The sequence below is a fragment of the Anabrus simplex genome, chromosome 3, assembly GCF_040414725.1.
Source record: "Anabrus simplex isolate iqAnaSimp1 chromosome 3, ASM4041472v1, whole genome shotgun sequence".
Lineage (NCBI taxonomy): Eukaryota > Metazoa > Arthropoda > Insecta > Orthoptera > Tettigoniidae > Anabrus > Anabrus simplex.
This window is the reverse complement of record NC_090267.1, coordinates 180,807,450-180,834,573: the sequence shown is the minus strand read 5'-3', so window position 1 is coordinate 180,834,573 and position 27,124 is coordinate 180,807,450. Positions and strand designations below refer to the sequence as shown.

The 27,124-nt window shown below is 38.7% G+C and overlaps 2 protein-coding genes across 2 annotated transcripts in view; both read left to right on the top strand.

The window, feature by feature from the left end:
* LOC136866120 (centrosomal protein of 135 kDa) overlaps positions 1–27,124 on the top strand; it is a 670,869-nt gene that overhangs the window by 472,088 nt on the left and 171,657 nt on the right. Inside the window, exon 16 of the mRNA XM_067142807.2 lies at positions 2,878–3,003. Coding sequence (XP_066998908.2) covers positions 2,878–3,003 — 126 coding nt within the window. The remainder of the gene's footprint in view (positions 1–2,877; positions 3,004–27,124) is intronic.
* On the top strand, positions 6,203–6,961 carry LOC136865885 (craniofacial development protein 2-like; the record flags this gene model as incomplete). The annotated part of the gene is made up of 1 exon (XM_067142442.2): positions 6,203–6,961. A coding segment is annotated over one exon (759 nt), but the record flags the coding sequence as incomplete, so codon positions are not given.

Here is a 27,124-nt window from a genome sequence, read left to right as displayed (position 1 = left end):
AACTACATTTAGTATTTGACTACACACTAAAAAACGAACAGACACTAAAGAGAATATCAGACTGACGAATGCGCGCGGCAAGCGGGTGAATAATACCACATAATACCTCAGTATCCATGACCTTGGTGAAAAGAAATACATACCCCTATTACCCTTCCTCACAGCACCACTACTTGATGTGGCGCTATAAAAATCGGTTAGCCGGGACAAACAGCATTTTGTGCGTATTTCCGCTAATAATTTTGTTAATGATTAAAGAAAATAAAGGAAAGAATTAGCGAATAAGACAACAAGGCTTGTACAATGTGCTTTTTCAAAAAATTAATTCCTATAATTCCTAGATTCAGCCGGCTAAAATGCGAATGAAAATGTAACATTTTCTCCAAAAAGTGGGGGGAGGGTGTCCGCTCTCACTCGTCCCCCCCCTCCCCAATCGCCGCTACTGCATTCTTTTATGTCCCAGTAACTACTTTTGTGGTTTTTGGAGACTTCGAGGTGCCGGAAATTTTATCCCTCAGAAGTTATTTTACGTCCCGGTAAATCTACCTATATGAAGGGCGTTGAGCACCTTCAAATACCATTGGATTGAGCGGGAATCGAACCCGCCAATTTGGGCTCAGAAGCCCTGCACTCCTAGCATCTGAACTACTGAGCCTGGTGATCTCTGCAAATGAATTGCAGTCAGCACTGTAGTCCCTTCCATCTACTACTGCCTGCTCAATTTAACTACCGTACTTGTATAGTGTAATAGAGCTGATTTCATGGCCCGATCAGTTGATGGCCCTCTGTTCCCTAGAGAGTGGGTTTGATACCGACTGAGGTCGTTTAAGGCTGTTTGAATGCCGCAATTCCATGCCGTTGGGTCCTAGCTCATTACAAAGGACAGAATTCTAGCACTCAGGTGAATGTTACGATCATTAGTGACCCACCATTTTACTCTACTAGATGACAAAGGATCTGTGCAATGTATTGCTGAGTTTTGATTACGTTTTGGCTGGCAAGTGCTCATTGCATCAGAAAACATTTACATGCCGACACTGTACGGTGTATTGCGCCTAAGGAACTTTCTCACGCTCTTCAAAAATCCGATTTAACTTGCGTTCTTAGAATCTGGAGGTTCGATACCCGACTTGTCTATGGATTTTAATCTTGGACTTAAGAGCTGAAACAGGGCTCACTCAGCCTCATGAGGTCAATTGAAAAGCTATCTGATAGGAGAGGCTGTGTAGCCTACTCAGTCAAGAGAGCCAAACAATACAGCTGAGGAATCGTCACACTGACCATGTAAGACATTAATATTGACAGACAAGTAAATATACTGATAGTTTGACTTTTCTTCAACCTTCAGATAATTTTACTCATGAATCCCCTTGTAGTGCGACAAGAGTATGAATGTTTTAATATGTTTAAGAGCCATGATCATACACATAATACAGTCTGATTACTGCCTGCCATTTTGGGAGAATAAACCATCTAGAATGGTTCACTTAATCCAGTTTAGAATCTCCCATGTGGCATCTGACAGTCTTAAGTGTCTTCCCCACTAACATAATTTCATCTTTAAATTGTACTTTTTGCATGGGGTGACAAGACTTTAAAACAACACTCGCAAATTAACCACATTCTTTACATTTCTGAAGTTCTGAATATTTTCGTCGCAGTATACTTATCCCAAGTACTTGAAATAGTGCTTGTGTCCCAATTTTGAATTCCCTCCATGGCATCTAGTCATATCTAATTTCTTTTCTACTGACCCCTCTCTGTAATAAAAGGATAGCACAGGTGTCCCTTGCTTTACACAATTAATTGGTTCTATGAAATAATTGTGTAATATGAAATCATGTAAAGCTAGTTAAATTTAGCATGAATGACAGAGGGATAGGAGTTTTTGAGATGGATAAAAATTAAAATTTTACACCTGTGAGCAAAGAAAGTTTCAATGAAAGGATTATTTACATTTATAAATAGAATTCACAAATTTTATGAACAAATGACTGGAGATGAATTTGCTTTATGTTGTGATATACTGAGCAAAGATAAGAGGGTTGTTTAAAGTTTGCAAAAAATAGAGATCATTTTCCTTAAGTTAGGAGCTGGCATCTTTTAGTTGTGTTTCAACAGCTTTGAACACACTATCATCAATGAAGTCATGGTATAATTTTAAAGCTCTTCTTGCTATTCTTGATTTGCTGATTTCCTGACAATTATTTTTGCTTTTACCTGGGTAATTAAGGTGAATAGCAGAACAACACGTTAATTTTCATTTTCAATCCATTGGTCAACATTCTTTCCAATTTCTCCATAACTAGAGACTTTCTCTATGTTGTCTTTGTCATTGACATTCTTGGCGTACTTTTACAATTGTCTTTTACTTTCTTATTGTTCTTAAGTTGATTCTGAAATTCCTGTAGCTCTGACTGTGTTAGCTGTGGACTCATTATGTTCATACTTCTTTCTAAATTATAATGTTTCCCTCCAGTGTTATAGCTTTATTACTGCCCTTATAGTCTTGGAAGAATTTTGATCAGAACACCTCTTTCTCTCAGAACAATCCAACAGTGGAACTTAGTGGTTCGACTCTTTATGTAAGAATAACATGCTGCACGATGTTGCCTTGTCAAAGCTGTATGTGTGTAAAGTTATGTAACCACACACAAGCTGACTGAGAAATTGCTGCCGGTTGCAGTCTTAAATTTTTAAAATTCTGTTACATTGAAAATGCATAAAGTTAGATTGCATAACAAGGGATACCTGTATATATTAATTCCATTGAAAACCTTTGCACTAAAAACTTCTGATTATTATGGTTTTATTTCTCCTAAAGGCATGCATAAATCTAATGACATTCTTATAGCTAAATGTAATATTCATTTACAGCATTACTCTGGATGAAAACGGAGCCCGTGAACAACAACTGCGAACTGCTGAACGTGAAGCAGAGGCTCTTCGCATGGAGTTGGATACCGTGGAACGTGCACGGGAATGTACTCTCCGAGAAAACAGGTACCATCAATCTCTTGTCTTACTGTACAGATTGCACCACTTAAAAAAAATGAAATGCAGTCGAAGAGCCAGTTCGTAGTAGCAAGGATGATAACATATAACAGGAAATACATAAGGGTAACAGTGGGAGGTGCGTTGAGTCCAATGATTGTGACTGGGAATGGTTGGATCATAGGCTATGGGCTGGGAATGGGCCTCTGAAGGAAATGAAGGGGCAAGAGGCTAATCTACATAACACAATAAAACTCACTGGTGAATAAAGTTCGGTTTGTTATAAGAAAAATAAACAGAGATAAAATAAATAAAAAATAAAACAAACACACACACACACACATTCATCATTATCATCAGTGGCTAAAGGCAATGCCTTGTCTATGCAGTATTCTTTCCTGTCCTCAGTTCCTTGTTTCTTTTCTTAATAAGAACCATAATGGAGATTTTGTGCCAAGTCTTGAAATAATTTTTCCTCGGTCGTCCTCGGCCTTTCTTTCCTGTGATTTTCCCTTCCAGTAGATTGGTTAGAAAGGTATTGTGTCGCAAGATGTGGCCAGTGAATTTAGCTCTTCTTTGTATCATTAACATAAGTTTTCTCTTCCCTTTGATTTCTTCTAGAATGTTTTTGTTTGTTCTCTTTTCAATCTATTTAACCCTTAGCATTCGTCTTCAGACCCACATTTCAAATGCGTCCAGTCATTTCCAATCCTCATCTCTGATTGTCCAAGATTCACAGCCATACAGTAGCACACTCCATACAGAAAAAATCACAAATTTCTTCCCAATTCCAAAATCTAAATTTGCACTGATTAAAAGATTTCTCTTATTATTAAATGCCTGTTTGGCAAGTGCTATTTGCCTTTTTATCTCTTTGCTGCACCTATTGTCATTGGTGATCAGGCTTCCTAGATAATGGAAACTGGTGAGTTGTTCCACTATCTTTGTCAGTAAGCTTCATGTTGGTGTGAATTCGTTCAGGATGTTTACTCACAACTAATATTGTGGTCTTCTTGTCATTAATGTTTAAGCATGAATCTGACAATGCTGATGACATACAATGGTGTCCATTTACGTTTATTCCTTCGGTATTTGCCTTAAACTTCTTTATGGCTTCTTCAATGAATACAGTAAAGAGGTATGGTGAGAGAGAGCAGCCCTGCCTTACGTCTTTCCTGATTTTTGCTGTCTGGGTACTTTCTCCGATATCTACCATCATGGTCTGTCTTTCATAGAGTCACAGTATCAGCCTCCTCTCTTTCCAGTGCAAACCTGTAGCATTAAGAATTTTAAACAGTTTTTCCCAACTCACGTTATCGAAAGCCTTTTCAATATCTACAAACGCTAGTTAGGTGTTCCTATTCATCTCCAACCTCCTTTCTAATATTGTTCGGATAGCTAAGATGGTTTCTCTTCTTCCCATCCCTGTCCTAAAGCCGAACTGGTCCTGTCAATTTGTAAATTTAATTTGTTTTTTACCCTGTCTTTTATTATTAATAGTATTATTTTGGATGTATGAGAGAGCAGAGTTATAGTTCTGTGATCAGAACATTCTACACTACTTCCCTTTTTTGGTATCATAACCGTTTTGGTTTTGATGCAGTCTTCTGGAATTTCACTTTCATCATAGCATCTGCATATCATGGTAAATAGAAGTTCTTTCAATTTCCCTCCCATATTCTTAAGCAGTTCTCCAGGTATATTATCCAGACAGGTAGATTTATTTTCATGTAATCGCTGAATCAGTCAATCACTACTGATCTGCATTTAGGGCAGTCGCCCAGGTGGCAGATTCCCTATCTGTTGTTTTCCTAGCCCTTTCTTAAATGATCACAAAGAAATTGGAAAATTATTGAACATTTCCCTTGGTAAGTTATTCCAATCCCTAACTCCCCTTCCTGTAAACGAATATTTGCCCCAATTTGTCCTCTTGAATTCCAACTTTATCTTCATATTGTGATCTTTCCTACTTTTAAGGACACCCTTCAAACTTATTCGTCTACTGATGTCCTCCCACGCCATCTCTCAATTGACAGCTCGGAACATACCACTTAGTCGAGCAGATCGTCTCCTTTCTTCCAAGTCTTCCCAGCCCAAACGTTGCAATTTTGTCAGAAATTACCCAGAACAAATTGAGCTGCTTTTCTTTGGATTTTTTCCAGTTCTTGAATCAAGTAATCCTGGTGAGGGTCCCAAACACTGGAACCATACTCTAGTACTCTAGTTGGGGTCTTACCAGAGACTTATATGCCCTCTCCTTTACATCCTTACTACAACCCCTAAATACCCTCATAATCTTATTCATCTCCAACCTCCTTTCTAATATTGTTCGGATAGCTAAGATGGAAGTGCTGATTCAAACTTCCTTCTTGTTATTGTAGGACCTCTATCATCTTCCTCTACTTCATGTTCTGGTTCAATACACCTTAGATCATTCAGCACGTTTCCTCCTTCATATAGTTGTTCAAGGTATTCTTTCCATCATGCAGTGATGTCATCATTATCTATTAATATTTTCCCATTTTTATCTCTTACTACAGAGCTTTTCGATTTAGGTTTCAGGTTTAATATTTTAATATTCCTATATGCTCTGTCCGTCCTTTCTTCCGGTATATCTTTCTGATATTCTCAGTCACCTCAATCATCCATGCTTTTTTCGCTCTTCTACACAGAGTTGTAATTTTATTTTTTACTTTTCTGTACTGATCTTGGCTTTCTGTCGTGTTCCCCCACCCCCCCTCCCCATATTGATTTCTCTTCACTATTAAATCCAATATTTCTCTGGTAATCCACAGTTTTCTTGGTTCCAATCTTCTTGCTCCCAGTGTTTCAAGAGCTACACCTAGCAAACCCTCTTTTATAGTATCCCATTCCAATTCTTATCTTGAGACTCTGGCTAGAAACGGGGGTGTGATGCGAATATATGAACTCACCAAGAGAGTTCACTTAGCCTCTCACACCTCAATTCTCCAAATCCTACCTACGTGTGGTGCCCCTGTTAAGCTGAGCAACCCAGTGGAAGGTTGGGTTTACAACCCCAGCGGGAAACTGGGTCAGTGAGCCAACAGGAGTGGAGGACAGTGGAAGGCAACGGGAAACCACCACTGTAATTTCCCAAGAAAACCCCATGGCTTTGCTCAATTCAAAATATTCCGAAGTTTCAAGTTCCCCAGTCGGATCTCCGGGGGGAACTACGTTGAGAGAAGCCTCAAGAAATGTGCGATGCTGCAAGGAACAGTACTGTTTAGGAACTTGGAATGTAAGATCCATGTATCAAGGAAAGCTGGATATAGTCAAACGAGAAATGAAGAGACTGGGCATCGATATACTGGGAATAAGCGAAGTGAGATGGATTGGTATTGGTGAATTTGCTACAGATGAGTACATGGTATACTATTCTGGACATGAAAACCAAAGGAAAAATGGAGTTGCCTTCATAGTTAGCAACAGGGTGCGTAACACTATAATGGGGTGCAATTTTAAAACTGATAGAATGATGTCTGTACGTTTTCAAGGCCAACCTTTTAACATCACAGTCATACAAATTTACGCACCAACCACTGAAGCTGAAGAGGAAGATGACCAGTTTTATGAAGACTTACGAGAATTGCTACAGTTAACACCAAAGAAGGATGTCGTCTTCATTATTGGCGACTGGAATGCCAAAGTAGGAAATCAAACTGTAGATGGAGTAACGGGAAAATTTGGCCTTGGCACAACAAATGAAGCTGGACAGAGACTCTTAGAATTCTGTCAAGACAACTCACTGGTCATTACCAACACACTGTTTCAATTGCCCAAACGACGCCTATATACCTGGACCTCGCCAGATGGTAAAATTCGGAATCAGATCGACTACATACTCTGTAGTCAAAGGTGGAGGAGTGCTGTACAGTCATCCAAAACAAGGCCTGGGGCTGATTGTGGATCAGATCACGAGCTCTTAATTTCCCAATTCCGGCTCAAATTAAAGAGGATTGACAGAGCTAAACCATCAAGCAGATATGACCTAAATTGCATACCTCTTGAATATACAGTAGAGGTTAGAAACAGATTTAATGGATTAGATTTAAGAGATAGAGTTCCAGAAGAGCTATGGTCAGAAGTACGTTGTGTTGTTAAGGAGATAGCGGAAAAGCATATTCCCAAGAAAAAGAACAAGAAGAAGGCCAAATGGTTATCGGGTGAAGCACTACAAATAGCAGAAGAAAGAAAGAATGCAAAAATCGAAGGGGAAAGATCAAAAATGTCTAAATTAAATGCAGAGTTTCAGAAACTAGCTAGAAGAGATAAGAATGCCTTTTTGAATGAACAGTGCAAGGAAGTTGAGGAAAATAACAGACTGGGTAAGACAAGAGATCTTTACATAAGAATTGGAGACATCAGAGGGAAATTCCAGGCTAAGATTGGAATGATAAAAGATAAAAATGGAAAAGATCTTACTGAAGCAGAGGAGATTAAAGAAAGGCGGAGGAAATATGTAGGCAATTTGTATAGGAAAGATGGGAATACTCCTGATGATGAAGTTACTCTGTTGTCAGAGCCAGAACCAGATATCTTAGAAAGTGAGGTCAAGTGGGCCCTAGAAAGTATTGCAAACAATAAGGCAAGTGGTTATGATGGAATCCCAGCAGAACTGTTCAACATCCTAGGAGAGGATGCTGTGAAAGTGCTACATTCAATATGTCAGCAAATATGGAAAACCCAGCAGTGGCCAAAAGATTGGAAAAACTCAGTGTTCATCCCAATTCCAAAGAAGGGCAGCGCTAAAGAATGTTCAAACTACCGAACAATCGCACTTATATCGCATGCTAGTAAGGTTATGCTCAAGATCCTGCAAAATAGGCTTCGGCAGTATGTAGATCGAGAACTACCTGAAGAACAAGCCGGTTTCCGCAAAGGCAGAGGAACCAGAGATCAAATTGCTAATATTCGCTGGATTATGGAGAAAGCAAGAGAATTCCAGAAAGACCTATACTTATGCTTTATTGACTATGCTCAAGCCTTTGACTGTGTCGACCACAATAAATTGTGGCAAGTACTCAAGACTATGGGAGTACCAGATCATCTTATTTGCCTTATGAGAAATCTCTACTCTGATCAGGAAGCTACGGTGAGAACCCTATATGGAACAACTGAATGGGTCAAGATTGAGAAAGGTGTACGTCAAGGCTGCATATTGTCACCTTACTTATTCAACTTATATGCAGAGTATGTGATGAGGAATGCCAAATTAGATGAAACAGAAACTGGAGCTAAAATTGGTGGGATACATATAAATAACCTTAGATATGCTGATGACACCACCCTGTTGGCAGAAAGTGAAGAACAACTTAAGTATCTACTAATGAAGGTGAAAGAAGAAAGTGCAAAAGCTGGACTAAGGTTGAATGTCAAGAAAACAAAGATCATGGCAACTAAACCTATCACTTCCTGGCATATAAATGGTGAAACAATGGAGGTTGTTCCTAGTTTCATCTACTTGGGCTCCAAAATAACTGCTGATGGCGATTGCAGCCATGAAATTAAGAGACGCTTGCTCCTTGGTAGGAAGGCAATGGCCAACCTTTTCAAGAGTAGAGACGTAACTTTAAGAACGAAGATTCGTATAGTGAAGGCTATGGTCTTCCTAGTAGCAATGTACGGAAGCGAAACCTGGACAGTAAGAAAGGCTGAGCGCCGAAGAATAGATGCATTTGAACTATGGTGTTGGAGAAAACTCCTTGGAGTTCCGTGGACTGCGAAGAGATCTAATAAGTCTATATTACAGGAAATCAACCCAGGCTGTTCACTGGAAGGTCAAATACTCAGGCAAAAACTAAAGTACTTCGGTCATATCATGAGAAAACATGATTCACTGGAAAAGACTTTAATGCTGGGGAAGACTGATGGTAACAGGAGAAGAGGGCGACAACGGATGAGGTGGATTGATGACATCAAGGAAGCCACGGCTCTCAATTTAGAAAGACTTCGGAAAATAGTATACGACAGGAAGAAATGGCGCACTTTGGTCTATGGGGTCACGGAGAGTCGAAAGCGACTAAACGACTAACAACATAACAACAGGTAATGGTCACTGTCAATCTCTGCCCCAGGATAGCTGTGACTTGTTTTGACTTGATTGCAATATCTTCTCTTGACAAGGATATAGTCATTTTGATAACGGCAGTGTCACCTGAGGTTTTCCAAATGTGTCTCCTGCATAATGGAATGTCAAATAATGTATTTGTCGCAACCATATTGTACTGATCGCAGAAGTCTAGTAACCTCTCCCCTCGTTTGTTCCTGACACCTAGACCAAACTTCCCAATTCTTTCTCGGTCTGGTTGCATTCCAACAATAGCATTGAAATCTCCCATGATTATGACATTATCTGATTCCTTTGTTAGACTCCATATTTCATCAGTGTTCTCATACATTTCTTCATGTGAGATGTTTGATGTTAGAAAGTACACTTGAACAATAACCAGATTCCTGGAATTTATCTTGATTGTTGAAAATAGAATCCTCTCATTAATGTGATTGGTGTTCATCACATTTTTTGCCCAGTTACATCTAATGTGCAGTCATACTCCATTACTGCCTCCACTTGTACTATCACTATAGATCATTCTAAAGTCATCGCTGTAGAAATCACTAATTCCTGGCCATCTTATTTCCCATAGACCAAGAATATCCAGTTCTCTTTCTTTCATGACAATTTTAGCTCCTTCCATTTTTCCTGCTTCCAGCAGCGTTCTCGCATTTCACATTACAGTATTTTCATTGACACAGTATTGCGAGGATTTTGCTTAATGCCTACTTGGGAAGCCTCGTTTCTTCCCCTGCTGGATCTAGGGTTCCGTACCTCATGATCAGTAAATTATACATATTGCTGTGACAATATCATGGTTGATTAACTTGGGATTAAGTAGTGCTGTGGTTTCCCATTGCCTTCTGCACGCAATTGAGGCCACCCCTGACTTGGGTAACGGATGCCCGCTGTAGCTGCCCCTAGGCTGTAGAACAGACACTACAAGGACTGTTTCTCGTGGTTTACACCACTAAGTTCTTCCGCTCTCTCAGCTGTTTGTCATAGGTACGACATCGTAATTGGTGTAAAACCTTCAATTAGTATGCTTAATATATTTTAATTATAGTTTATTTAATGCTAAATTATCTTTTGTTAAGTGTTAAGCATGACTAGTATATGGGTTCTCTGTAAATATGATGTATAAAGTTGTATAACCTCAAATACGTATTGTTTAACCTCAAAATCTATATGGTCAAAAGCGGTAGAAAATTCCATAATGTTCGTGTGTTAGACTTATTGTACTATAATTTGGTATATATGAAGGGTTCTGGAAACTTACGGTAAGGTTTTATTATCCAGATACATGTAAAGACAATATGAATGTTGTAGATATTTCCATGTACATTTTTAAATAGGAAAGGAACGTTCGAGTACCCATTTGACTAGCTGGTCGATTGATGTTTCGAGTGTGTTCCATTAGTGTGTTGTAAGAACTCTTCCAGAAGTCGATCATTCTAGATGGTTGATCGAATGGTAGAAATATCGAGCTGTCAGTCAGTGAAGGCAGTTCTCAGTTCTAAGTTCGCAGATCTTGGTTCTTGGGACTCAGGCAAGTGATGGACTGGGAGTGACTGTTGGGCTCTGAGGTGGAGTCTGAGTACTGGACTCAGGTGAGCAAGGCGGCGAATTCAAGGAAGAGTATGTTATAATGCGCGCGTCAGTGTTGTTGATATCTGTACTTGTCAGAATCGACTTCAGGGTACTCTGCTATTGAGTGTTGTATATGGTGTAATTTACTACTGTGTATAATTGTGTGTTGTGACGTACAGTGTAAATAAAGTAATTTATACAAGGAAGTGAACGTGTTCTCGTGTGATATTTATTTACGTCAAATAAAATCACATAGTAGAACGTTATGTTGGGAATGAAATTCCTCTTCCGCCTTTGAGACCATTGATCAGATTTCACCTGTAACTCTGGCAAGGGGCCCTTCAAGGTGCTACCACCGGGGCCAACTGGACCAAGGTTTTTTTAAAAGTTGTTACTCCTTTATCACTCGCCCTTTGTCCTGACTTGTGACAGGCAGAATTTGGCTTCCCAAAAACAATGGGTCCAGGCTGGTGGGGTTATACACACATGTTGGGAAGCATTAAAAGGCAGGGTCTGTATCAGACCTTGAAACAGCATTGTTGTTTTGTGTATCGTACCTTTTTGCTAGATGTGGGGTTACTGACAAAAAGTTTGTGCACTCCAAACATATGAGCAAACAATCTGTCAAATCCCATTTCAGACTTAAGACCATGGGTCGATCTGTCCAATATATATTCCTTACACACCTTGCCAATTAAGAAACACAAAATTATATTCCCCACACATCACGGAACAAACCTCCTTGTCAATTGTACATATCAACAAAACGTACTCAAGGAGAAGGTAAAAACAAAGCCCATTATACTGAGAATAATAACAGGGCTGGAATTGGAGTATGCGCATAACTCCACAAAGAAAAATGAACAAAACGAAAATGATGTGCCCGCCATGTTTGAATGTGTTAAGAAAGAAAAATAAACATGGTTTGGGATAAAGTACCGGGTACTTAAAAAGTAAAAAAAAAAAAAAAAATCAAAAGAAAACCATGACCAAATCTAACATTCAATATACACCTTGTTAATATCCCCATTCACTCACACATACGCACACCAGCGCACACGCAAAAGAAACAGTGGCCAAAAGGAAGGACATGCTCCCGGAACACAGTAATATACAACACATTTCAAACTGTGCAAAATAAAAGAATCCATAGTAGTGCGATACATGTGCCATTAAATGATTCCAACAACTGGGGAAATGCAAACACAGCACTCCCTCTAAGCATCAACAGTATCGAACCCATACAGGACGAGTAATACCCCATGCTGACACGAGTTACAAATACATACCTGCCAAGTATTCCATTTTTTTCGTAAAATGTACAGATTTTGAGTGTGTTTTATGGATTTTGAATATCTGCACTTGGTTTCGCTTTTTGCGGTCAAATCAGATTTTTTTTTTTGACTTTCGATAGTAGCTGGTAATACAAGATGCAGTGTTTGAAATTTGACCGGTAAATGTATCAATAATCACCTTGCTTTTGTCGCCTGTTCTACTTCAACTGCTACTTCATTCAGTGAGATGTTCCCAAACAAGTAGCAGGCTGTGATTTTGAAGAAAAGAAATCCGTGAAGGGTAGCAGGCTGTGAATTTATACAAAACAACTTTAGTAACTGCATCTTGCTTCGTAGCAGCTGAAAGGCTTTGTTTGTGTGCGTGTGTAACATTGGCGGTAGTTCCGAAACTCGTGGAATTGTGTGACGAATTTCTAAGCGATTTAGTATTTTTAGTGGTGTTCGTTATGAGTTCAACTAAGAAACAATATTATGAGTCTTTTCATCAAGACATAACTTAGTGTAAGTTTTTAATTTCAGGGTGATCATAAAATATACAGTAAAACCTCGATGCATTGTTTTTCAAGGGGAAGGGGGAAATTGATGACAGATGCGGGAAAACTATAAATGTGAGCAACATAAAAAATTGGGGGGAAAGCAAAATAATAAAATATGGGTACTGTATTGGGACATTTTTCATGATGTAAATATATTATTATTATTATTATTATTATTATTATTATTATTATTATTATTATTATTATTATTATTATTATTATTATTATCAGTAGCGAAGCATGAACTAAGTAAGGAGGTAGACAGATGTATTTTTTATTTAAACTATTTTAATCATAACTTATATATTGAATTTTTATTTCGATGCATACTAATCTGCATTCAGTAATATAATGACTCTGAAACTATGACAAACCCTATAACAACTTATAATACTACGTGCACTCGTTTTATTTTTAAATAGACTAAAGATGCAGCGGGGAGTTATCAAATAACAACATACTTTTGTAATAAAAAGTAAATAGCAATATAATTCATTGTTATGTAGATTTAATTAGAGAAATAATAAATAGATTTTCGTACGTCACCTTAAGCAATATTATTGTAAATGGGTTCAATTTGCCTGTCTTTCATTTCAGCAAATATATATGTTACTCTTGTCTTGAAGTCAGGCGTCTTGCTAGAGTTACCACGTTGGACAGTTTCTGGTTGGTCATAGAATTTCTTAAATAGGTTTTGATTCGTTTCAAGGCACTCATCTAGAAACTGATGTTTAACGGAATAAACAGCATCAAGTTAAGCAATTTTGTTGTTTCCGTATGCACACTCTGGAGTTCTTCTTCCTCTTCTTCTTGCGTTCCGGCCTTCTAAGGACCACGTTACAATTTCAATTGTTCCTCCTTAGTTGTTCTTTCCTTTTCTTCCAGTATTCTTTCATTGTTTCACTATGTTTCTTTTTTCCTGTCTTCAGTCCACTTTGTGCCTGTTTTCTTTTCTTTCCTCCCTTGGAATCCTTCCATTTATAAGAATTTCTTCCTAAAAATATTTCTTTCCAATAATTCTTCTTCTCGTATGTTGTTCCTTTCCAGGTCTTTCTTGACTTCTTGAATACAGGTGGTAGTTGATTTCTTTTCCCAAAGGTACTTGAAGATTCGTTTAGTTAGTCTATTGTCATCCATTCTGTAAATGTGTCCAAGAAATAGCAATCTCCTTTTTCTTATTGTTTCTTATATGTTTTCTACGTTCTAGTAAATTTCATTGTTACTTCTTAATTTCCAAAACTCTGCAATACTCTGGAGTTCATTATTATTAATAATTTATTAAGAATGTAAGTCAATAGTTTGTGGGATTATAATACTGTAACTAATATTGGCGGGCAAGAAACTGCATGTACTTGAAGGGTTTTTGTGCTATCATTCATTTATAGGTGTAAGTTTACTGAAGTACTACCTGTTCTAAAACATTTCTCTTTTGTTCATTACACTGTTTCGCCTGAGCAAACCGTTTTCATTTCCTATGTGGAGAACAATAAGCCGTTTACTCTCACCAGAGGGAGATTTCAACCCACTCGATAATCCCCTAAGAAATCCATCTGTACTAGATTTAAAAAAAAAAAGAATTTGGTTAACGTCACACCGACACAGATAGGTCTTATGATGACGATGGGATAGGGAAGGCCTAGGAGTGGAAAGAAAACGGGCATGGCCTTAATTAAGGTACAGCCTGGTGTGAAGATGGGAAATCATGGAAAACCATCTTCAGGGTTGCTGACAGTTCGAATCCACTATCTTCTCCCGGATGCAAGCTCACAGCTGCGCGCCCCTAACATGGCGAACTCACCCAGTCTTTACTAAATTTTATTGTTTCATCTTTCCAAATTTTCGTATTAGTATGCCCTGCATTTACCGATGTTTCATCAAGGAAATAAATAGATCTACCCTCTTGATGAAATTTCTTAATCTGACGTAAATATTTTATATCATTCTTTTCAGTAAGTGCCCACTGGTGATTTCGAGACACGTAAGTGAACCTCATAATTTTTAAAAAGTCTGTGAATAGTTGCACGAGAAAATGTAGGCAATGTATTGTCACTATTAACTGAAGCTAATATTTTATTAAAAAGAAATCATGATTTTTTTATGGACAATGTCTTCTGTAAAAATGCTTTACGTGTTTTCTTAGGAGTAGCCTGTTTCCTATCAACCTTAAGTTCTTTCCTAGCACGGTAAATGCTTGCCTTAGAAATGCTTGTCACATCGACCATTGCGCGTGTTATTTCATCCAGAGTGCTTCTGGGATTTTCTTAAATGAAATTTAGAAAACATAGACACGTGTATTCTCGCTACTCGTTAGTGATTTTTCTATGTTTAATAATAATGTTATGTGCCTTACGTCCCACTAATTACTGTTTTAAGGTTTTCGGAGATGCCAAGGTGCCGTAATTTAGTCCCGCAGGAGTTTTTTTACATGCCAGTAAATATACCAACACAAGGCTGGCATATTTGAGCACCTTCAAATACCACCAGAATTTCCTATGTTTAATCACAGACTGGTCTGGTTCACAAATGGTTTACAATTACAGTATTCTCTCTCTCTCTCTCTCTCTCTCTCTCTCTCTCTCTCTCTCTCTCTCTCTCTCTCTCTCTCTCTCTCTCTCTCTCTCTCTCTCTCTCTCTCTCTCTCTCTCTCTCTCTCTCTCTCTCACACACACACACACACACACACACACACACACACACACACACACACACACACACACACACACACACACACACACACACACACACACACACACACACACACACACACACACACACACACACACACACACACACACACACACACACACACACACACACACACACACACACACACACACACACACACACACACACACACACACACACACACACACACACACACACACACACACACACACCCACACACACACACACACACACACACACACACACACACACACACACACACACACACACACACACACACACACACACACACACACACACACCACACACACACACACACACACACACACACACACACAACACACACACACACACACACACACACACACACACACACACACACACACACACACACACACACACACACACACACACACACACACACACACACACACACACACACACACACACACCGTACTCTCTCTCTTTCTCTCTGCACGGACGTTTGCACTTCCAAATAATTGAAAATGATAAATGTTGTGTATAATTTTTATTCACAGCAAACTCAAAACTAGCAAACAAGAAAACTGGGCAAATGTTCTTCGGATCAGCAAACACTGAGCTACTGGGCTCAAAGAACAGTGTGTGCAAAACGGATAGTCATTTTCCCGCAAACTCTTCCGTCAAGTGACTTGCCCTCCTATGTCAGGGAGATGTAACGTATTTGTGTATATATATGGGAAGAATAAGGAATACTCAAATTATATTGCTAATAATGAGCAAAAGCCTCACATATTAGGCTTGTTACATTTCTTCCAAACTATGTAAGTTGAGCAACGTTATTTTTTGTGCAGATGTGTTCAGATAGGGAGTGCGTTCCTAAAACCAGATCTCGTACAGATTGCGTATTCCGACTCAGGCATGGCGAGACAGATTGTAGGAATGCATCCGCTGTTCAAAGCAAGAACAACCAGGCGTATATCAAGTCAGAATATACAAACATTCTATAAGAGGGCAATAAGAAAACCGACTATGATAAACAAAAAATACATTCATGTTAAAAAAAAGAAAGAAAAAAAAGAAAAAACAGAACACCTTGAAAGACTAAAGTTAGGAAGTTCATATTCATAGAGAGGTGCATTAGTATGTTCTGAAGAAATAATTAGCATTTGAACCATGTCGGCCCTCAGGTTCAAGGTCCACAACAATATTTCGGCACACCACCACTGATTGGTAAAATGTGCCTGCGGCTCTCCTTGTCGCTATAAACCAAAGGTAATGGATTATTGTGACTTGAGCAGACATTCTGGATGCCTTGCAGACGTATGCGAGAACCATACCTTCAAATGAGTGAGTTTGAAAGAGGACGCATTATTGGCATGAGAGGACATGATGCATCCATCTGGGAAATCGCTGCTCGCGTGGGATGAAGTGTGGCAGCAGTGCAACGGGTGTGTACAGAATGGTTCACAGAAGGCTGTAGAACACAACGAGATGGGTCTGGTCACACCACTCAGACCATCCCCAAGAAGATCGACACCTCATCCAAATGGCATTGCAGACAAATCTGTGTCCTCCTCGGCTCTGACGCAACAGTGGAACAGTGTAACACGCCGTACACTATCAGGAGTGACAGTCTGTCACCGTTTATCATGGTCTGGGTTACCAGCGCGTCCACTTCTCCGCCTACCTTTAACTAATCTGCATAAACATTCTAGACTGCAATGGTGTATGGAACAATGTCACTGGGGACAGGAATGACAGCTTTCGGACAAATCCAGGTTCTCTTTGTTTGAAAACGATGGCCGCATTTTGGTTCACCGCAGACAGGGGAAGAGGCATAACATTGACTGCAATCGCACAAGACATACAGCACCAACTGAAGGCCTTATGGGTGGGGTGCTATACAGCACCAACTGAAGGCCTTATGGTGTGGGGTGCTATTGGGTACAACCGCATATCACAGTTGGTGCGTGTCCAGGGCACTGTGACCAATTTGACCTACGTGAATGGACTGCTGCAACCCGTAGCCATACCCTTTCTGCACGACATCCCAGACACCATATTTCAGCAGGACAATTTGCGACCACATGTTGCTGCACGAACACGTTCCTTCTTGTTGTCACAGGATGTCAGACTGTTGCCCTAGCCCACCCGATCACCGGACTTGTCGCCAATCAAAAATGTATGGGATATGGTGAAACGATGTGTGCGCCACTGGGACCCAGTGCCAGTAACCAAAGATGAACTATGGAACCAGGTGAATGCAGCATGGATGACTATACCCCAGTATGCCATTTGCGCCTTATACGCATCGATGCCATCACGCATGGAACAAGTTATCTGTGCCCGTGAAGGACCCAGTGCCTACTAGGCAACAGGACACGTGCTGAACGTAGGTGACTGAAATGCTAATCATTTCTGCAGAACATACAAGGCGTGTTTTTTAAGTAAGGTCCTTTTGAAAATTAGTACACAACGAAAGGTTATTTAAAAAAAAGTAAATATATTTTCAGAAAGTACATACTTCACTCTATTTTTTGACATAGTTGCCAAGTTTGTTCAAACACTTATCATACCTCGTAACCAGTTTTAAAATACTTTCTTCATAGAAACTTGCCACCTGCTCCGATAACCAAGAGTTCATTTCCGTTTTCACGTCGTCATTATCATTGTAATGGTTACCACTGAGGTGGAGGAACAGATCGTAATCACTCGGCGCAAGATCAGGACTGTAGGGTGGGTGGTCTAAAACTTCCCAGCTAAAACTGTCCAATAAATCGCGGGTCTGACCTGCAGTGTGAGGTCTTGCATTGTCATGGAGAAGGACAATTCCCTTTGTCAGCATGCCGCGTCTTTTGTTTTGAATCGCTCTGCCTAGCTTTCTCAGGGTTTGGCAGTATGCTTCTGCATTGATAGTGGTTCCTCGTTGCATGAAGTCGACCAACAAAACACCATGCCTATCCCAAAACACCGGCGCCATGATTTTGCCCTGGGACAGAGTCTGTTTGGCCTTCACCTTTACAGGCGAGTGTGTATGTCTCCATTCCATGCTCTGTTGCTTTGATTCGGGCATGATATGCGAAACCCATGTTTCATCTCCAGTTACGATCTAACTCGAGAAGCCATCACCTTGTTCATCATAACGAGTCAAGAATTTCATCGCACACTCAAATCTTTGGTTTTTGTGGTCCTCTGTTAAGAGTTTCGGGACTCAACGGGAGCCCAGTTTCCTAAACTTTAGGTGTTCAGAAACAATGTTGTAAAGCACTGATCTCGACACATCAGGAAATCGTTTGAGAGACCTGTTATTGTGAAGCGCCTGTTCTCACAAATCTTCGCTTCAACTGAAGCCACCAAATCATCTGTAATCAAAGAAGGGCGACCGGAGCGATCCTCATCATGGACGTTGTCACGGCCATCTTTGAATTGTCGTACCCACTTATGCACTTTGCTTTCACTCATAACAGTATCACCGTACACTTCGCAAATCTGTCGATGAATTTCTGTAGCAGACAGGTTCCTTGCAGACGAAAACCATACCACTGACCGAACCTCACGCGGCGGGCGAGTTGATAGTCTTAAACATTTTCAAAGCACAGAACAGAACCGTACAGGTTAGCTACAGAGCTGAAACTGAGCACAGTTGTTTCCGAGGCATGCCGGTACACGACGCGCACACTTGTTGCAATATGCGCGCGAACTACTAGTGTCTACAACAGAACGGACCTTACTTGAAAAACACGCTTCGTACTAATGAACATATTCTGTGAATATGAACTTCCTATCTCCAGCCTTTGAAGGTGAATATGAGTGTATATAAGAAGAATACTATTTACCTTAAGTAACAGGAACTATTATGCAGAAACAGACCTCCCGACAGGGTGAAAGGCAAGTCAGTAATGATTTTAAAATGTTTAAAAACAATTCTGTAGGACAGAAAAGGTGGACCAAGATACGTAGAGCCCGTTGTTCTACACATATCCACAGAAGAAGTCAAGTCAAGGGGAGTATGTAACTACCATATCCGGTGGAAAAATAAACCTGTGACAGATGCGGTGAGACGGCCATCTGTCAGAGTCCAGGGAAGTTAAAACCTAGACGAAATCGAGAAGTCAGAAGTGGCCATATCAAAGTGCATATAGCTTGGACAAGGACCAAACCAATACCAAACAGAAATATAATGAGCGTAGAGCCAGATAGATCGGCTCATCTTGTCACTGCCCCCCTTTTAAAATGCATCTTTCCTTGTTGATCTGACAAAGGGATGCAAATTTCATCGGAGACAGACCTTTGGTTCTACAGCTAGACAAACATCATAAATACATACACAATATAATACATTCTCTTGAAGAATAAAATTCAGTCTGCTCTCACAGAGCTTGCATACTTCCACATTTTATTTTCATAAACAGTCCTAGTCTTTTTACCTTCTCAACCTTTTGAAGTACAACAATGATTTTAATCCTTCCTGAAAATTTAAGATTTCTGTTCCATGAAAATCTAACCCATTAATATCCAATATTATCAGAATCAGCTGTCCGACTCGTTGGCTGAATGGTCAGCGTACTGGCCTTCGGTTCAGAGGGTCCCGGGTTCGATTCTCGGCCGGGTCGGGGATTTTAACCTTCATTGGTTAATTCCAATGGCCTGGGGGCTGGGTGTTTGTGCTGTCCCCAACATTCCTGCAACTCACACACACCACACATAACACTATCCTCCACCACAATAACACGCAGTTCCTACACGTGGCAGATGCCGCCCACCCTCATCGGAGGGTCTGCCTTCAAAGGGCTGCACTCGGCTAGAAATAGCCACACGAAATCAAAAAAAAATCAGAATCAGCTTCTTTATGAAACCATTCAAATATTAGGTGGACTCGTTTATATATCCCTGGAAGAGAAAAGATTTTAGAATCTTTCTTTCACATGGATCAGAATATATCAACATTCATTTGCAACTCAAATAATTAGAAGAGAACGGCAAATTGTTATTTGTTTCTCCTGTAGAAGGGTTTTAGCAAGAATACGTGAGCTTTGGATATTCTCTTACTCTTTTGAACCTCCAGCTTTACCATAACAGGGTCAAGAAATTTCAAAATCTTTTTGGAACTAGACCATTTATGACAGAGCTTGGCGCTGACTTGGTCAATTGCAGAGCTGGCAGGAAACATCCTTACTAGTATCAAGTCTCCAATTTCAAACAGAACAGCTCTCTTGCCTTTGTTAAATCTGTCAGCCACACGTTTCTGAGCTTTATTGCTTGATGCTTGTTGTTTTAAGGGGCCTAACATCGAAGGTCATCGGCCCCTGAGCTTTCTTAATCCTCTTAGTGCCACACCTATTTACAGTGGGTATGCTAAGAATGCCACTCGCTTTATGACCAAATTGCAAGGCTGAACAGGATGAACCATAATTCTCCTAATTCTAAATCCAGATAATTGATTATTGTCCCAAATTGCTCAGAAAGTTTGACTGTATTGATGTTGAAAGCAAATAATACCAACTAAAGTCACATTTGGGGAAGAATTTTTCTGGGAAATTAGCTTGGGGCAGATTATATTTTTTCTAGTTCAGACCTTCAAAAATTACCTGAAATACGTAGGTACTCACTTAAGAAAGATGTATCATGATGTCTTATGATGTGTACTTGTCCGCAGTCAGATATAAAACAAACCCGGGATATTCTGCCTAGTATTTATTGAAATTATTTTAACACTATCTACAAGAAAATCATGTACGTATTTACACTTTCAGTCAATACCACTGTTAACACTTGTGGACCCCAAGCATAATGGGTGGAGCCCCCGTTTGCACTTTATGCACTGTAAATGGGATCTCTTTATTGGTCCACCATCTTTCTTGCTACACACGGCACGTCGTTTTAGGTTACATCCTGGAAGTTTTCCAGTAGCGCTCCAGGAGGTCTTGGATCTGTCAGAAGTTGTGCTGGAGGTAAGAGGTTCTTTTCTGACATCCATTCATTTTTGAGTTCATGAATAATGAAAGATGTAAATTTTATTTTCTTGGTAGAGGAGTTTTCCTTATAGATAATATATGCATTCAGCACCATTCTCATGAAAATTGAAAAGCATCCTTCTTCCAAAACTTGAGTGTCTGGCACTTATCTAGGTGAGTGTAGGCTATAGCATCATAATAATAATTATTAAATTAATGTCATAATGATCCACCTTCAACCAAACACCCTCCTTCAGGCCTAATGAAGTATAATTGAAGAACATACGCAAATGCACATCATTCAACATTACAAAGAAGTAACACATGTAATACACACTCACGAAAATACCAAAACATTTACCTTGGAGTGGTCAAAACTGACTAATGACTGGTCAGGAACTGGACCCGTGCCACTCATGCAAATAAAACCCAGTATGGAAAGGCAATAACCTAAGACAGATGTAGTTTAAAACACAATAGGATTTATTAAATTAAACTTTGGCTAAAGCAAGGATAAAGCATAGTATAATAACAGTGGAAACATAGGGGAAGTGAATACAACTTACATGCATAATCGTGGACCTTTTTAATGTTGCTTGACATGATTGGGAGATCTTTTTAGTCACCAGCTTCTCATTCATTTGTATCATATTTTCTTCTAATGGAAACAAATGAGGTCCACCTATTCAATACCATATAATGTTATAAGAAAAATTATAACATTTTATTATACTCAGTACCGGTTTCGATGCTGGTGTGCATCATCATCAGCCAAAAATAAGAAAAATATACATAGACAAGGTCACAATAAACATTGCATAAAGTATACACAAATTTTACAAAACTGGCAAGACCTAATTAAAAACGAAATCCATAAACATTAACCTATGGCTTAAACCTAAAAATAGCACCAACTGTTTTAAAACTTTGAATATACGTCCTCTTGATAAAAGTCCTCTGAATCTAAAATCATTAAATCATGTGCGAGCAGATTAAATTAAACCGAGGACAAAAAAAACCAATGCTTCACTATCATAAAAGTCCAAGAGCATGATTTTAATTTTGTAAGAACATATGTATAGAAGGTTTTCTTGCTGAACATTCACTGAGTATTAGAGTAACCGGTGCAAGAGTTAAGAAACCATTTTTCTATTGGTTAAAAATGGCTGTCATTAAAATAACGTAACCAGCCAAAAGACGTAACAACTTCCAGTACTAAAAAAGAACATGAGAGAACTTCAGACAGTGTTTTGCGTAATAAAACATATGTCTTCTCTAACTTAGCAGACTGAATCCAGCCGCGTTCTTTAAGTATTAAATAACAAGATCTTTTTAATGAAAAATTGGCGGACGCCATGTTTCCATGGTACTGAACGATGTTCTTGGTTCAAATTAGGACCTCTGGGAGCGTATATATTATGTGTGTTATTAGACATTAGGGAAGACACTTCACAATAATATAATAATTTAGAGGCTGGGGAACCAGTATCGATTTACTATATAATGAGATAAGGTCAAAACATTTCTTTCTTTATACGGAGAAATCGTATAGTAACTAGCTGGTAACTGCAACCTTATCAGAAAAAGGGGGTGAGGTTACACACATCAGTTAAGAATTCTTCTTCTTATGTAACAACAATCCCCAACGAAATAGCATCGAGAAAAAGATAATACATGGGCAAAGTAGTACTTTTGCCGAAAAATGAACCATGAAATACAAAGAGTTTATTGGGAAGTGAGGGAAGGTAAAGGTTGCCATAGCTACACAAAAAAATTAACATACTCCCAGAGCATAAAATAAGAAAAATAGAATGAGATCCTAAACTACAAATAGAAATGGCAGAATCAGCTTAAAATGGGGAATAAAACAAGCAATATGCCCACCCAAACACAAAAAGGAAAATAGTGCCCATAAGGAAATACGAGAAATAAAGATAGCACAAACCCGTTATTCATACAGTACTATCCATTCATACATGAATACACGTAGACCAAATGTCCGAGGTATCATAAAAGCAACTTATAGTTATGAATTTCATTGGTTCCGTATTGAAGTGGGATTACAGTAAAATTAAAGGTATTGAATAGGTATTGTATTGAATAGGTGGACCTTGAAAGAATTTAATTTTACTGTATCATAAAAGCAAAGCGGAGACACACTATGATGGAATAGCAGCAGCACAAGCATGTAAGCTCATAGTACATGGGCTCGATCTGAAAGATTAGATCCAAGTTTCAGGGTGGCCATAAATATAAGACAAGGCTCACCCCATCGTATAAAATCACAGAACAATCATGCTATTGGACACATTCATATCTGCTCTAGAGCTGAAAATGAATTGACCCAAGAGAGCGTTATATGTACACATAACATAATGAGCCCAAGATGAGACGTCGAGGAAGGAGACAGGGGTACAGGTCTCGAATACAGAACCAAGACAGACATACAATGACATGCAGCCATACACACAAAACGGGCCTGTGTTACTTTCTTGTCCTTACATAACAGTATAAATACATTCAGGAATAATAATAATGTGAAAGGAAAACAGAGAATATCATATCGCAACGATAAAATGAGAAATAACACCATCAGGATCACAAAGACACTGGACCAGGTAGCAGTGGCAACCAAAGAAAAAGGTAAAGTGAGGACAGGGAATTAAGTAAGGCAAGGTTTGCATCTCTTTCAAAAACCATTTGTACCACATGATACACATTTTGCAAGCTGTCCTGACAATGTCCAACAGCATTTCAGCATGGTATTCCGTGGTCTAAGAAACTCACGAATATATTTTGCCCTATCGGGATTCATTCTAATGCCGGAATTTGAAATGATATATCCAAGGAAGTTGATGCGTCTAGAATACAAGGAGATTTTATTAGGATTGACAGTGAAACCAAGCTGTTTTAGCCTCTCAAGAATTTCACAGAGGTGAACTATGTGTTCCTCAAAACTATCACAAAACAAAATGATAGTCATCCAAATATTGTGTGTGATGCGGCAAGCTATGTCCAGAAACGAACATTCAGATGGCATAGGCGGCTGCTGGTACAAGTTATTCTGACATATAGTCAGTTTGAACTCACAACCCAAACTAACGATTTCGCCCATGCTCCCAGCTTGTGATCTCTTAATATGAAGCTTGTAATCAAGGGCTAAATTCCTATGGAAGGTGTCGAAAACTTCAGATTCAGGTACTTTGATACTCAGCCGATTGAATAGGGTCAAAATGCCCATGGCACAGTCATTGATTGATTCACCTATGCCTTGCATTCTCCTGAAAATTTCTTGCTTTAGACAGTGATCCATATCATACAGCCCAAATCTCAGTTTAATTTCTCATGAAATTGTCTCAGGATTGGACATTCCCTTTTATTAACTCCTCTAACACAGCAGGGATGACCAGTATAAAAAGATCATTATAATTTTATTATAGGTGGTCTGTAATAAAATTATAATAATTTTGTATCACAAGTAGATCTTCAGTGCGGACAAGAAATGAAATTTATAACCTTCAATGAAAAGATCAAGCGTGATCGAGCTACATTCAGTTTATGTCTTCGACATGTTCTAAAATCAACTTATTAGATAAAATTACCACCTTATCGATACTTTATTACATGCCTTTGGCAAAATTATAAAAACATTAACAATCACAGTACATGTTTCGACCACTTAGTGGTCATGTGTTCATATGTGTCCAAAAACCTTAGATGATAATACATGAATAGTAAGCATGTTAAAAACCTTGATCATTTTTCCCCATGGGAACTTTAAAAACTATTACTATTTTAATATTAAATGGGGAAAGGAGGGGGATTTGGGGGAATTAAGGGTTGGATAGGAAAGAATAGATGGAGTATACTTAAAATTAAAATCCTTGTCTACAATGTGTTAAAACTTATTCTTCCAATTAAACATTTTTAGAAACGTCTTTTAAAAGTCTATTGTAAGGCTCTTCTATGTGATCACTGAATGACTTAAACTTACATACAATGAAAGTCGATCCGTATTGCAGTCCTCAGGTGTTTAGTGTTTGTATGGTGTGTTGAAAATCTATTACGCAGGTCGAGTACACAGACACATCCTCAAAGTAGCGGGGATTAAAAGACGTCATTCTAGAAAGAGATCGTGAGGCAAGCTACCCAATTAGAAGACTGCTATTCCACCCAATACAACAGTGAAATTACCTTGAAACAACAGTAAATCAAACAGCTTCTAACAGCCCTCTAGTACAGTTTCGATGAAACCTTCAAGGAAGACACGTGACAATAATTCCACACACATCATTCAGCAAATAGGTCATACCAAGGAGAAATGCATACATCACACAGCTATATCATGACTTGAATTGAAGACATATTTTTCTGATTTTGTGAACTACACTCATGTCAAAAAATTAAATTGAGACAACCTGAATGCATAACATTATTAAATAACTGCATCGGCACAACACACTAGGACAGTAATAAACAGAACCTCACATCATATATGAAGTCACAACATAATAAACCCACTTGAGGCTAACTGACCTCGAAGAAATCATACAGTCTTATATTTCACATCAACTTGCTCTCATGCATATTTCAAAGGTCCTTATTTACTCAAATATTCATTACTCAAGTATATCATTGAAGACCATATTATCACGACGTTTATCCACATAAATGTATCATATATCATACTTATAACGTCGTAGCTTAAATACTCTCAATCTAATCACACTTGGATAAACTTATTATGAGGACTTAAACTCTCAAAAAAATCCTGATCTCTTTGTACAAGATAGAATTCAAATCCACAGTTACTCATTACAAGATTCACATCATCACGAAGAAACACCTCTGCTGTGCATAATAAGTTACCATGTTTATTCATAAGAAAATCACTTATACCTTGTCAAATACATGAATGAACTTATGATGTATATGTTTAAAAAAAAACATATGGGTGGAAAAGATGACAACAGGTTATTCCATATTCCAAACTAGGGTATGAGACCAGTTATCGTCAGGTAGGATTTTCTTTATTTTTCAATATTTCTTGTAGTTTATTATACATATTCCTTTCTTCCAATATTGAGTTCATTAAAATATAATAATTTCACTTTCACTATTATGAACTTGGAGGAATGTAGTGTCATCGTATACTCTCATTGTTCACCAAAGCTTTAGTTTTCTTTTTTAGGATGATATTTAGATTGGTGCAATTTAGAGTCCTTCCACAGAGATAAAATTATAGTATTGCAATGAGGAAGAATTAAATAATAATTACATGCTTAACAATCACTATCGAAACTATTTGATTGTATAATATCCCTCTCATGGCATTTAAACGAACTGGAGTCGCAAACATAGAAATGAGGGACTAGTTTTAAGTTTTTTCATTATTTTGTCCTTATTTAGTGCTTTCAACATTACTTCAAAACTGGTAATTATACAGATTGTAACCACATAAACTTAAATATCATTATCACAAATAATTTTGCAGATATGGTTATTACAAGATGTACAAGATGTATTGCGTACCCATAACAACTTACGGAGCAGAAACTTGGACAGTGACAAAGAAGGATGAGAGTCGAATACAGGCAGCCGAAATGAAATTCTTGAGGAGTATGATACAGAAGAGTAGACGAGACAAAATAAGGAATGAGAAAATCCAGGAAGAAATTGAGTGGAAAAAATGAATGATAGAATAGAGAAGAGCCGACTAAGATGGTTTGGGCACATAAAGCGAATGAGCGACGAAAGAATGCCAAAAAAGGTGATGGAAATGCAAATCCAAGGAAGGAGAGGCCGTGGACGACCACGATTGAGATGGAAGGATACCATCCAACGCAGCATTATAGAAAGAAACCTGGACTGGGACACAGTGTTGGAGGAGGAGTGGTGGAAAGACCGAAGAAAGTGGAGAGGAACCATATTTGCCCCTACCTGGCTACAGCTGGATAAAGGGAAATGATGATGATGATGATGGTTATTACAAAAAAAAAAAGAAGAATTATATTT